General features: G+C 33.9%; 2 protein-coding genes across 2 annotated transcripts; one reads left to right on the top strand and one right to left on the bottom strand.

The window, feature by feature from the left end:
* Nucleotides 1-4: 4 nt before the first annotated feature.
* LOC127965563 (lysosome-associated membrane glycoprotein 1) lies at nt 5-3545 on the bottom strand. Its single transcript, XM_052566387.1, has 6 exons — nt 3246-3545; nt 2355-2560; nt 1952-2074; nt 1780-1846; nt 1539-1703; nt 5-1294 (listed from the first exon to the last, which is right to left on the bottom strand). The coding sequence occupies exons 1-6, from the start codon at nt 3277-3279 to the stop codon at nt 1155-1157; spliced, it is 735 nt and encodes a 244-aa protein (XP_052422347.1). The 5' UTR covers nt 3280-3545; the 3' UTR covers nt 5-1154.
* A 2277-nt stretch (nt 3546-5822) lies between these two features.
* On the top strand, nt 5823-12695 carry cd247l (CD247 antigen like). The gene is made up of 8 exons (XM_052564790.1): nt 5823-6047; nt 10214-10311; nt 10404-10475; nt 11208-11258; nt 11503-11535; nt 11904-11960; nt 12107-12136; nt 12315-12695. The coding sequence occupies exons 1-8, from the start codon at nt 5990-5992 to the stop codon at nt 12390-12392; spliced, it is 477 nt and encodes a 158-aa protein (XP_052420750.1). The 5' UTR covers nt 5823-5989; the 3' UTR covers nt 12393-12695.
* The last annotated feature ends 558 nt before the right edge of the window (nt 12696-13253 follow it).

Here is a 13253-nt window from a genome sequence, read left to right as displayed (position 1 = left end):
ACTCTTTTTCTCGTCTTTTATTTTTCTCTTTATTTAGAAACTTAGAATGGCATTCCCTTAAAACATGAAGTTCATAGCAATCAAGGCAACACTTCAGTATCCACAACAACTCCACTTATGCAGTTATTCCATATGAAGGTGCATTAGAAAGGAGAGATTCAAGCAAGTTTTAGTGCACACCTTTTGTAACGGTTAACCATTTACCTGGGTCTATATAATAGTCTAAACCTACTTCAAGTTATTCAGAACTTCCTGTTGTGTTAGTGTGAATCATACCCTTTGACCATCCAGTAGTGCAAAACCATAATATTTCCTCACTCTAGCAGAATTTCCCTTTGAACATTTTTGAGTGCGAATACAATGCTAAATGGAAGCAAGCAGGCTATAGTTTTGATACGCAGCATGAGAGGGAAACAAAGCTTTTTAGTGTTTTTCAAGGGTATTCTATTCTAGAAAGTGGATATTCCATTTGTACAAGTTAGCTTAGAGTATCTTCTGTACACACTGCCTCAGCAGATCTGGAAAGATCCAGTCTAGATCTGGAATTTCTTTTCATTAAAACTTAGTACCAAGTTTACTTCTGACTCGACACTATTATGCAAGGCTTTGTAACAGTATTAAATTAATTATTTTTCTCTCAAAAGCGAAGTCTTGTATAGTGTTCAACTCCAAATGAGAACTTTGAGATCAGGAAGTAGTGTTAAATATCTAGTCCCTTTTAGACTGAGCAGTAACAGCATCATCAGTAAATCCTTGTATTTATATAAATAAACGCATGAGGTTAAATTTAAGAATATGAGGTACCAAACAGATCGTATGCTTTCTAACCCAGATTAAGCCTAAATAACAACAAACACCAGGCATTCCTCTAGATAAGCATAATCTGGTTCCTGGAAACAATACCTCAGCATGACCTAGAGCCTCAAACACTCCTTTGATTTTGCCCTGCACCCTTAAATATGCATTAATTATACTATGTTTAACATAATACAACAAAAAGTCCAGGAAGCGCCTGAGTGGTGGCAGGGTGAGACACCAGCAGAGGGCAGGGTGGGTTGAAAACTAGGCAGCTGCAGTTGTCGTAGTGTTGTTGAGTCCAGATGAGAGCAGAAATCAGTGGTGCCTACACATCCTGGCTTGAAGATTGCATGAGGTTAGATGGTCTGGTAGCCCGCATGACTTCTTTTCCTGCCGATAAGGTAAGCCAGGATCACGATAAGCACTAGAACAGCCAACGCAGCACCCACAATAATGGGAATCAACATGTCGTCCTCATCTAGATCACACTCTTCAGCTAGAACAGAGACGGAGCAAGAGGAAAGAAAGGGAGACGGTGGTGAAAAAACTAAAGAAGCAAATTGGAAAACAAATAATTTCTGGAAAACGTGTTCGTGTGGTTATGCAGTTTATAAGATTCACATTGTTATGACAACTAAGCATTTTATGCCATGGATTAATCTTGAGTTGAACCCAGAACATTCCTTGAATTAAAGGACAAAATTAAGACATGTTAAAAGAGAGAAAAGAAAAAAAAGAACCTGCTCCAAAGTCTCCACTGACACCAAAAGGCTGCACTTGAAGCTGGAAGGTGTTGAGAGAGAAATCCTGTGTTACGCTCAAGGTCTTCTCCTTCTGACACATGTACGAGTGGCCCAGGGTTCCCACCATGTAATTCAGAGAGGTGTTCCTGAAAACAAGGTGCTCTGGGCAAAAAAATAAAATAATAATTTGCTCAGATTTAAAAACATATGAAACATGGAATATTTAATACTGACTTACTAGCCACATCAGGCAATGCAGCTGACAACTCCAACCCACTAAGATGATACTTGTTCGATGTGGAATTCTGAAAAGGAAACAAGCATATTACATACGTTATGATAATAACAACATGGACTGAATAGTTTAAGAGGCCATTAGGGTAAATAATTGGAGGAGATGCAAAACTTACTAAAGAAAAGCTGAAAGTCAGAGTAATGTTGTCCTCAGTGAGCATGAGAGTTGCACTGTCCGGATCACAGGATCCAGAGGATTTAACCAGGTTTGGATGCATGTTCAAGACTTCCTGGACAGTCTGAAAAGAAAGGTATGTTTACATTTAGATTACATGTACAAATAAGGACTAAATTTTAATTACTCTGAATTATAATCATAAAATGATCATGTCATAGAAATTAAGCATACATGTCCTTCCCTTGTGTCATCTCAGGTGCACAATAAGCTAAGAATGGAAAATTAAATTGTAATTTAAAAAAAAGTTTGTTTGTTTACCCACTGAACAGAAAAGGAGATATTTAGCAGAATGTTTCAAGCTACTCCTGTCCAATGAAAGTGAAAGTTGCATGTGCAAGTACCTTGTCATAAGGGCTCGAAATAAAGCTAATGTTGAGTTGCAGTCCCATACGTGCCAAGAGACAGACAGCATCAGAGGAATTGGTGACATTGTAGCTGCCTCGCTCGGGGGGTCCGGGGGTCGCAGGAGAAGCTGGAGGAGAGCTGGTTTCAGGGGCGACCCCAGTGGGTGGAACATCAGCAGTCAAAGTATGATGTACAGTTAGAGCTGGAATGGGAAATGTCATTATATTTTAAAAGGCTTTAGATGAGTTGTGGCACTGGTTAGGGTTAATGCTGCACTAATATTAGACTTTATACTAACAGCTGTTGACATGGATGCATTGTATTTGTGTACTAAATGCTGCTGATTCACCAAGCAAGCAATGTATTTTTTTGTTACTATCATAATTATTATATGAAGTAAATTGTATGACAGGTTGTACAGTTTCATTTTTATATATAGCCTTATATATAGCCTTATATGTACTGAGCCTTACTAAAAGTACATAATCATCTAATTTCTTAATTTTACAAAGGTTTTTAATTTAAAAAATAAAAATATTGAATATGTGCACATTTAAAAATGTAATTACTGCTTGTCAAAAAAAAGCACGGATATGGTAGATTTACAAGTTATATGTGTAAATATGTACAAATATTTCCCCCCAAAAGAGAAATATTCAGCTTTTCTTACAAAGCAGGCATACGTATGCCACGTTTCTTTCGGAAATAACAATTATCATTAAAAAAAAACCATAAGAAAGAAATAATAAATTAAGAAAAAAAACACTCTAGCGTCCCCCATAAATAGGTTATATGGACTGGACCGTTTCTTATTATTAATTAACCAAAATATAACCATACCAAATAGTCATGCAGCTAAAAATACACATGATTTGAATCAAACTTACCTAACAGCATGCTAAAAATCGTCGCGGAGAGCATGTTTTGTTCGCGGGTGACGGGGATCGTGTTTCTCGCCGAAGTAAATCAAAACAGATGATGGCAGACTGTGCAGTAAGCGCCTTCAAACGGACTCTTCCGATAACTATTGTTATGGTGCAGATGTATACGCTTTGAACTGCCGTTGTGCCAAATCTACATCTGATAAACGCACTAGCTCAGATTTGTTTAGTTTCTCGTAACCGCAGCAGAAACACTGGCGTCATGTGAGCGCTGCTAGCATCCACAGACAGACAGTTAAAGAAGTGCGCATGCGCGTCCTGTTCTTGTTTTTTTTCTTTTAAATGCATTTTTTGTTGTTGTTTTAGAAATTATAGAACACAGAGTACCATGGAGTGCTGCTAACCATACCGATAACAAATTAAATAATAATAAATAATTCATGATGTATCACATTTCAGTCATATAAATAAATATTTCGGTGAGCTGTTGTGATAAATTATTAGTTCCTGGATAATCAGTGAATTATAAAATAATTCAAATAGGCTAATCGTAAAAATACACATCCTTGCATAACATTTCCTGTAGTGTAGTATCTCATCGTGTGATTTGATAATAACGGGCCACATTATCAGTTGTTTGTGTATGTGTTTTGCATTTTGATTAGTCGTGATTAATATTTTCATAATTATAAACAAGGCCTATGTTCCCGGTCGTTAAGTGGTAGCTAATGAATGGTGAAATATCATAAAAATGTAGGTCAGATAGATTTAAAAGTAGCTACAGATAAATGATCTACAGTGAAGAGCAATGGAATGAGGATACATGTGACTTAAGATACTCCTAAGTGTCACACCACAGAGACAATTTACAAGGAGGCGAAAGATTTTAGGAACATTCCGCAATGGCATCACAGAAGTGTGATACCTGACCTTTTACCCTTTTATGTTGCTTGCAATGTATTATTTAAAGGGCCATAGTGATCTTATGAAATGTATCTAACACTTTAATTATGAGGGAGACTGGGGCTAGTGTTTTAACTCCAGTGAATATCTCTAAAGGAAGATTTATTGTGAAAAATCAGTTTCTGCACAGACAAGTGATAGAGACTTTAAATACTTTTGAGCTTTTGAGCATTTCCAACATTATTACCCAGGAAAAAAGATACAGTAAATCATGTAGATTGTTGTCACTCTATTTGAAGTCACAGTGGAACATGACTTATGAATACAAATCAGTTAAAAAATGATGTACCACAAATATTGTAATTAATAAATATACAAAATACAGATTTTACATTTATGAAATGAGAAAATATTAAAAAAACTTTTGGTTAAAATCGACCATTATATATTTGACCCCCAGCTAACAAAAATAATGTTTTGCTAAAGTTCTCATTATAAGAACATTATTTCTGGATTTTCTTTGAAAATTCAAAATGTCTAGTTTTTTTATGTTTTAAAACCCTTTTCTTGATGGTTTTTAAAGGAACATTCCATTAGATGATTCTGCATACAGGAACGCTACTTTTGAATGGTCTCTACACATTCTGAAACACATCATTTATAGACGAACATCCAAAGAAAACAGTTCAGGTTGAAAAATGCTATGAACAATGAATAAATAATGTTTTTGTGCAAACATTTTGAAAACATTATCAAAGACCACATGACTTCAAATGAAAGTGAAAGTGAAAGTGAAGTGACATTCAGCCAAGTATGGTGACCCATACTCAGAATTTGTGCTCTGCATTTAACCCATCCGAAATGCACACACACAGAGCAGTGAACACACACACACACACTGTGAGCACACACCCGGAGCAGTGGGCAGCCATTTATGCTGCGGCGCCCGGGGAGCAGTTGGGGGTTCGATGCCTTGCTCAAGGGCACCTAAGTCATGGTATTGAAGGTGGAGAGAAAGCTGTTCATGCACTACCCCCACCCACAATTCCGTCCGGCCCGAGACTAGAACTCACAACCCTTCGATTGGGAGCCCGACTCTCTAACCATTAGGCCAAGACTTCAGTTCATTTAATGTTACTTTAAGAATGTTTGTTCATAACTTTGTTCTCTGTTCGCTGTGCCTTTGCTAAAGAAACATTATACTTATTTAAGCTAGTATTGTACTAGTGTTAAAAAAAATACGAAACCACACCAATGGCAATTGCAGAACAGCAGGGGGCACAAAACGTACAAACTAGCTTGTGAAATGAAAATTGCAAAATATTTTCAATTAAAAAGTAGAAGTTGATACATTTTTTATAAGAGTTACAGGTGAAGTTTTTGATCTCTGCTTTGAAGATATTGCCTGATTTTATTTTTGTCTTAACTGTTAGAACAAATATTTCTAGTGTGCATGATTTCCTGCAGGGGAAAAAGAAGTTAGACTCCGATTTGTTGTGAATACATCAAACCAATGGCGCTAAAATGGAAAAATCATACTCAGCAGACAGTGTAACTTTCGTAACCTGCAATACTGATGAAAGACACTGTTAGTGTGAAGATGGTCTAAAAATAAACAGGAAATGATGGTGAGACTTTTTTGAGATGATAGGACAAGAGACTCTTTGGTGGAGGCAGAGGTTGTCATTCACTAGAACAGAAAACCCAGGGCTAGGGCCATTTCCTGTTAGGTAAAAGACTAACACAGTAGAAGCAATCAATACAGAAAGGTTAAAAACTGTTGCACGACACTTACAGGCCAAGCAACCGGAAGATACGACATCCAAAGAAACATTTTAAGGAATGTAATGGAAATGAGCAGGACAATCTCTCTTTTGTTCTTGGCCTCACATGTGTCCTCCACAGGTAAAATCATTTCTCTTGCTCTCAACATACGTATTGCATACATACATCTAGCACATTCAGCGCAAAGTTTTGATGGTTCATATATGGGTTGTGAAATCTGTATTCTTCACTGCTGTACGGGTTGTGAAATCTGTATTTGTCGCTGGAGTGGATGTTTAGAAATTCTTTTGTGTGTTTTCTCCTGTAAAGAACATTGAGGTCAAACATCAGGACATCTTCATGTGGCCATTTTAGTTTCCCTGTACACTCAGCAAGACTCTTGTAGCATAAAATGTAGCTATTTTGTTTGCAACATAATGTATAAAAAAATGAAAGGTTCAGCATTAGTATGATGGTTTGTAAGTGTCATCTTCATTCTTAAATGTTGTTTCCTGAGATTCAAAAAGTAGGATCCAACTCTGAAACCCACACTCCCTTTTTACGAAACTCGAGGTCAAAATTGACGGGGTCAGCAAATAGCAGCTTTTCAAAAGTCAACGACATTATTGGCCACGTAGACACACCTATTGTAGCTTACTTTGATTATTATTTTTATTTACCAAGTTTAATTAAAAAAAAACAAGTAATTATATTCTTTTGAATTACTATAATTTATAATATTATTTAATTGATGTGGTTGTTGTAAGCGTTATTTAAAAAGTTATAGTAAAACAAATACAGCAACAAATCATGCAGAAGGAGATGATATATTCAGTTTAAATACTTAATTATTAGTTTTAGTACAACAAGCAAATTCAAGCATTCATTTTTTTTTTTTTTTAGGAAAACAATATTAGTATTAGTTAAAGGAATGTTTAGTAATATTTTAGAAACCTGCCTGAACTTTTGCATTTGCACAAATACACAAAACGTTTGTCTTGCAAATTAATAACAAAACATGCCAAAAAGACAACAAACAAATTTTTCGATATCTATTAAATATGTCCCACCGTAATTGAAGGAATTTACATGCAAGTTTGAGGCAACAGTGAAAAAATTTATAGCTGACAGCATAGTTCTTTTACATATACATTTTGAATGTAGAATGATTTTAGCCCAAATTCAAATACACGTACTAGATATATCTGACAATTGGAACAAACTGCAAGATCGTTGAATCTGTTGTATATGATAATGCCATCTTAATCGGTCCATGTTGCCTCATTAAAATATATATATATATATATATATATATATATATATATATATATATATATATATATATATATATATATATATTTAAAAAAAAAACTTATATATATTTCTGTTTTCTTAATTCATTGTGATTCTGTGTTGCTGTCATATATTGAATAGAATCACAATAGGTAAATAACTTAATTTTAGTATTAATAGCTTCTTCAAGGTATTTAGGGGCCTAAAATAATAAAACCTACAACCTTTCCATCATCACTAACGATTTTAAATTTGCAATGTATCTGAATCTTAAATTTGTAATGAATCATTGTTTTATATTAAGCAAACAAAATTCAGCTAAGTAATGCATTAGTGATAAATGCAAACTGAAAAATAATCTGCTGGGACATTATCTGTTCATTTTATGCAACGCGTTAACACAAAAACACAACAACAACAACAAAAATCACTTTAATATAACACCAGTACATTGTTTTGTTTAGTTTAGTTTAGAGTGTGTAAAGATTTTATTTGTTTAGCTTTATATGCTGGATAGTCCTTGTTTCTGTATGCAATGATCCTGCAGAAGAAAAGTGCTTTTTACCCCGATGGTATGTGAAAGGTGTGTGGTCACTTTGTTAACCTTCATTCACCAGCCCCCATAAACACCTACTTGATCTGCAGTACTGCAGTGGGGACTTCATTGTTTTGTGCTCATTCTTGCACTTGACTAGAGCCATGCAGAGCAACCACCAAACTAGATGACACACACACACACACATTTACACAGAGATCACAGAGAGACATATAGAGGAGCTTGGGCCCCTTCTGCCTCAAACAGGAAGGCATGGGTGCAGTTTTTTTTTTTATAAAGATTTGTTTTGTGAACCAATAAATGTTCTTAATGTAGCAAACAAATTATGGATGAGAGTGAGGAATGAGAATCATCCCTATGATGTTTAATTATGCAAGAATTGTCTAAAATAATATTTCAATATGCTACCAAACAATTGCAATTGTTTAAGATCATAGCAAATGCCGAATTAAGTCTGTTGACAAAAAAAAATAGGTGAATTTAATGGTAAAAGACTGTAAAAATGCTACAGTAAAACCTGTCAAATGGTAAACGGTAAGTTCCCCTACTATATACGGTGAAAAAGGTATTGGACATTACATGTTATTTTATGGTAGTATACCATATGACAGTATTTTTGGAATTGAAAAAGAATGTATAATTTACAGTAAATAACCGTAAATTAACATTCCCCAAATTCTCAGTGTTACTTTTTAAATGTGATGTGTTTTTTTGACACACATGAAACTGAAATAATGCAAACATTAAACATTAATTTAACAACATCTAATTATTTCAGTTTCATGTGTGTTACTATTATAATGTTAAGTGTTTGTGTAAATGACACTGTGCACCTTCTATATATGTTAATATTTCAAAGACATCATGTGACTCTCATCACAACCTGCTTTTAGTGTCATCAGTGTATTACACAGGTACAAAACAGATTTCAGTACTACAATAGGTTGGTAACATCAATTTTCGGAAAAAAAAAATTATTTGCATGCATTTATTTAATCATTGTCTGTTTATGTAAACATTAGATATATATATATATATATATATATATATATATATATATATATATATATATATATATAGATAGATAGATAGATAGATAGATAGATAGATAGATAGATAGATAGATAGATAGATAGATAGATAATGAAGCATAAAGTATATAAAGTATCTTTTTTATTCTATAAAAAGTTTTCCTTTCATTTATTATACAATTAAAAAAAAAAAGACCTCTAACACTAGATTGCTCTATTCTATCTGTTGTCTTTTTATTTCTTATATTATTTAAAAGCCCATGCTACGTGTACTGTGTTAATCTAACTGAGACTTGTTATAGCTCTTATATATCATTGCTCTTTTTGTTGTTTTTGATTGCTTTCACTGTCCTCATCTGTAAGTCGCTTTGGATAAAAGTGTCTGCTAAACGAATAAATGTAAATGAAATGTAAATGTACTTATAAAGTACTTGGATATGGCCCAGCTTCCTCTGTTTAAGAGGAACAATTATGAATGCAATATATAGTGCATGCAAAACTATATATCGCAGCGCAATGTTACTCCATTTTTGTCTGTTTCTTTGAATTTCTGTTGTGTACTAATGACAAACCATGGGTCAAATAGTAGCATTTGAAAGATTTTCATGTAACGCTCGTTAATAATCATGTTTTTATTAGAAAACGCATTTAGACGGTCTTAATTTACGGTCTTCAAGAAACGTCAAGTAAAAAGTAGTTTTGATTATTATGTTAATTGTTAATAAATGTTCCAATCATTACATTTATTCAAAAATGGACAGTGTACTATTCTCAATAAATTCTTTCATTCTATTAATTGTACCGGATTTAGCCGTAGGTAAATTTTTATCCGCAGCCCATAGCAGGTCGTCACTATCCCTCCTTTAAAAAATGACACACACAAACAAAAAAATCAATAAATAGACTTGTCACTTTTGAGATGTCCATTTCAACTCGAATTTAAATGGTATGTTTGACAAGAATTAACATGCAAGAAAGTCATTGTATACCAGTGACTCAAGACATTAAAGCCTTGGTATTGGAAAGTTGTATTAACATCCGATAGACATTTAGGGATAGAACACTTTTCAAATGTTTTCCAACTTCTTATGTGCCTTAAAACTAATCTAACATCATCTAATCTAAATACTGATGCTTTTCTTTCTCTGTTGTATGATGGTTTAGATACTCGAGGTACTTATTTTCTCTCATTTTTCCATTCTCTATATGTATTCTTTCTTGTTTTCTTGCTTTTTAACATCACAAAACCAACTAAGCAGGGAATGAAAAAAAGAAAGAAAGAAAGAAGACAAACATTACAAAACATCCATAGATAACCAGAATTATTATTATTATTATTATATTATTGTTTTTATCACCTCGAAACAGCATGTTTTAGTAGAGTACTTTACGGAAGTAAAAAAAAAAAATGTTTGTTCTATTTGCAGAAGCCCTGTCCGTGTTTGACCCAACGTATTGCTATATTTTTGATGTTTTTCTGCTGCTGTATTCTGTTATTTTCACTGCTCTCTACTTCAGAGAGAAGGTAAGTTGAGCTCTAGCATGCACCATTTGTTCTAAGTGAAGAAATGTACCTCACGGTTTTAACCGATCTGTGTTCTGCCTTGTATCGCTTAGTTTACAAGAGAAGGGCCTGTTCCTCCAGAACCTGCGCCACCGGCCCGTAACCCCAATGAGCCTGTCTATACAGTGAGTTCTCATTAATATTTAACTCTCCCAAATAAAGGTTCATGTTTAAGGTTCGGAAATACTTCATATGTTGATGTGTATGACATTGAATGTGTCATTCCTACTATGAAGTGCATTTTCATCTCCTAATTATGGGTGTAATATCTGATCAAATAATATACCCCAAATTTTTATAGATGAAGAAAAGCTTTCTTTTAGTTTGTAGTAGCCATATTTTTGATGAGCATGGTTGCTACGCACTTCTGAAAATAAAACTGGCAATTTATCAAGTCCCCTTTTTTCCCCCTTTCTATAGGCTTATAAAAAACAAGTATTATTTTCTGTCATGTGTTATATCTCGAACAACTCAGAAGGTCTTTTGGCGACAACTTTAAATATCAAAGAAAACGCTAACAGTCTGCGTTCTGGTGGCATATAGTTACAACATTTTACTACCACGTCCTCTTGCTAATTTTTAATCTAATATTTTGTGATTACTGAAATGGCTGGGAAAAACTCATATTAAACATTAATACTTAAAGTTAAAATCAAATATATGTAGGTACGTTTTTACTTCTCGATAATTTCCACCCCATGAGTCTGGCCAGAGCTTCTAAAAATTAGGGTTTAACTTTATTAAAATGCCTCCTTAAATTACAAAAGAAACTTTTTTTTTTTTTATCATGACAAAATTCAAAAGCACTGCTAATTGGAATGACACTAAAAAGACAACGTGCGTTCTGTATTTCTTAGGACTTGGATCTGCCTCAGATGAGCTCCGATTATCAGCAACTGGATAGACCGGTGAGATTATTTTATGTTTTAAATGACTAAAGTATATTCACATTAGCCACAATAGCAGAGAGAGCACAGAAGTGCATTAACAGCAAATTAAGGATATCAAGTGTATTTGTGTTGTAGGCCCACACCTAACTTACTTGCTGTCTTGATCTCCAATATTGTTTGTAATTGATGATACAGTGTGATAAAGGTTAATCGCTCATTTTAAGATGCCTACCAACATCTGCCCCATATCTACATATTTCAGATAAGAAGACGGGAGCCAGAGACACATTATCAGGTCAGTAACACTTACTTGTCTTGTAGAATATTTTAAAAACACCTAAATACAAATCTTTTTGAAAGAGCTATTAACTAACAATATGGTCTGGAAGCAAATTTTTGTGATATTTGGTGGTATTTGCACAGCTGGGATTTTAACTGTTTTTGCACTTTGTGACTCCTTGTCTGTGAAATGTGCTATAGAAATAAATATTACTTACATGTCAAAAAGGATGTGAGAGATGAGATGACCCAGATGAAAGTTTCTTACCTTTCAGTGCGACATCTCTGATCCCTGCTGCCCTCTTGTGGTTGTTTACAGTTGAGCACTTACATTTGTAATGCAATGGTGTTTGGTGGATTTGCTTTGGTTTGTTTATTTTATAGGAATTGAGAGCACACACAAGTGATGAATACCAGGAAATAAGAACTAAAGGAGCCAAAGTAAGTGGATCAAGCCAACGAATATGAGAAAAGTGTGTGGGTTGAGGAGGTGTTTTTGATGTGAGGTTTACCCAGCAGTGATCAACAATAAACTCACTGTGCTCATTTGGCAAATCAATCTAAATATCAACATTCTATTTCTGCAGCCTCGCAAAAGCAAGAGAAAATCTAATGAGGTAATGTACCAATGACTTATTTGAAACACTTGGTTTTATATGTATCTTAATGACATTTAAGTTAAGTGTCTTGTAAGTGTTCTAGCTAATCACAACATGGTAGGTTTAAAATAGAATACAGTGTTTAAAATAAAGGCCAAAATTCATTAGTTTAAATCATTGGTTTAATCCTTTAAAGGGTCGAACGAGGAGGAACGGGGATGCAGCCGAGTCTATGGAGATGGAAACTTATCCCACTGAAATGTTGCACTATTAGCGCACAGCACCCGAGCGACCTGTATATCTGCCAACTAACAGATCAGCTGTGTATCTTTGTTGAATGCATTTGTGTCTTTTTTGGTATTTGTTACTTTCCCCAACCTGTATTTTGTAGTCTTGCATATACTACAATGATTCAATGGTTTGGCGTCACCAAGAAGAAAAAGAAAAAAAAAGAATGAAATTTAGCAAGGATGCATGAATTTGATCAAATGTCTGTAAAGACATGTTTATGATGAATGATAAAGATTTCAATTTCAAACAAATTATGTTTTAAACTTTCTATACAAAGAATCCAGAAAAACAAAATAAAAAAAAGAAAATATATATATATATATATATAAATAAATAAATATATATATATATAAAGCAGTACAACTGCTTCAAACACAAGTTTTTTGGGCCACCAAATCAACATAAATTGAATTCTGAAGAATCGTGTGACTAAATTCTGGAGTAATGATTGCTGAAAATTCAGCTTGGCCATAACAGGACTAAACATGTTTAAATATACTAAAATAAATGTGAATGTTTTACAGTACTACCATTTCTCTGTATACTATTACAATAATACATCTTTAGCAAGACTTTTCAAAAACATAAACATTTTTGCAGACCCCAAACTTTTGAACAGTAGTGCGTATTATGTATGTATGTATGTATGTATAGACAGTTTTATTATTATTACAATACAGGATATTGAATGTTAATGCAAGGCATGAACAGTTCATTTTTGTACTTTAAAGTACTAAACCTCTGTGTGGAGAGGTAATACAGTTTTTCTATACATATTTTGTGTGTAAAATACCATATTTTGTGTGTACTACTGTAAAGCATAAGTCTACAAATAAATGTAAAA

Source organism: Carassius gibelio, chromosome B9 (assembly GCF_023724105.1).
Source record: "Carassius gibelio isolate Cgi1373 ecotype wild population from Czech Republic chromosome B9, carGib1.2-hapl.c, whole genome shotgun sequence".
Lineage (NCBI taxonomy): Eukaryota > Metazoa > Chordata > Actinopteri > Cypriniformes > Cyprinidae > Carassius > Carassius gibelio.
The sequence above is the reverse complement of the archived record's forward strand: the minus strand, read 5'-3'. Positions and strand labels throughout refer to the sequence as shown.

Excerpts from the sequence above, each read along its gene's own strand:
- cd247l (XM_052564790.1), top strand. The coding sequence starts at position 5,990 with ATGGAAATGAGCAGGACAATCTCTCTTTTGTTCTTGGCCTCACATGTG. Across the intron at positions 10,312-10,403 it reads CTCTCTACTTCAGAGAGAAG|TTTACAAGAGAAGGGCCTGT; the intron begins GTAAGTTGAGCT and ends TGTATCGCTTAG. Across the intron at positions 11,961-12,106 it reads TAAGAACTAAAGGAGCCAAA|CCTCGCAAAAGCAAGAGAAA; the intron begins GTAAGTGGATCA and ends CTATTTCTGCAG.
- LOC127965563 (XM_052566387.1), bottom strand. The coding sequence starts at position 3,279 with ATGCTCTCCGCGACGATTTTTAGCATGCTGTTAG. Across the intron at positions 2,561-3,245 it reads GATTTTTAGCATGCTGTTAG|CTCTAACTGTACATCATACT; the intron begins GTAAGTTTGATT and ends TTCCCATTCCAG. Across the intron at positions 1,847-1,951 it reads TGACTTTCAGCTTTTCTTTA|AATTCCACATCGAACAAGTA; the intron begins GTAAGTTTTGCA and ends TTTCCTTTTCAG.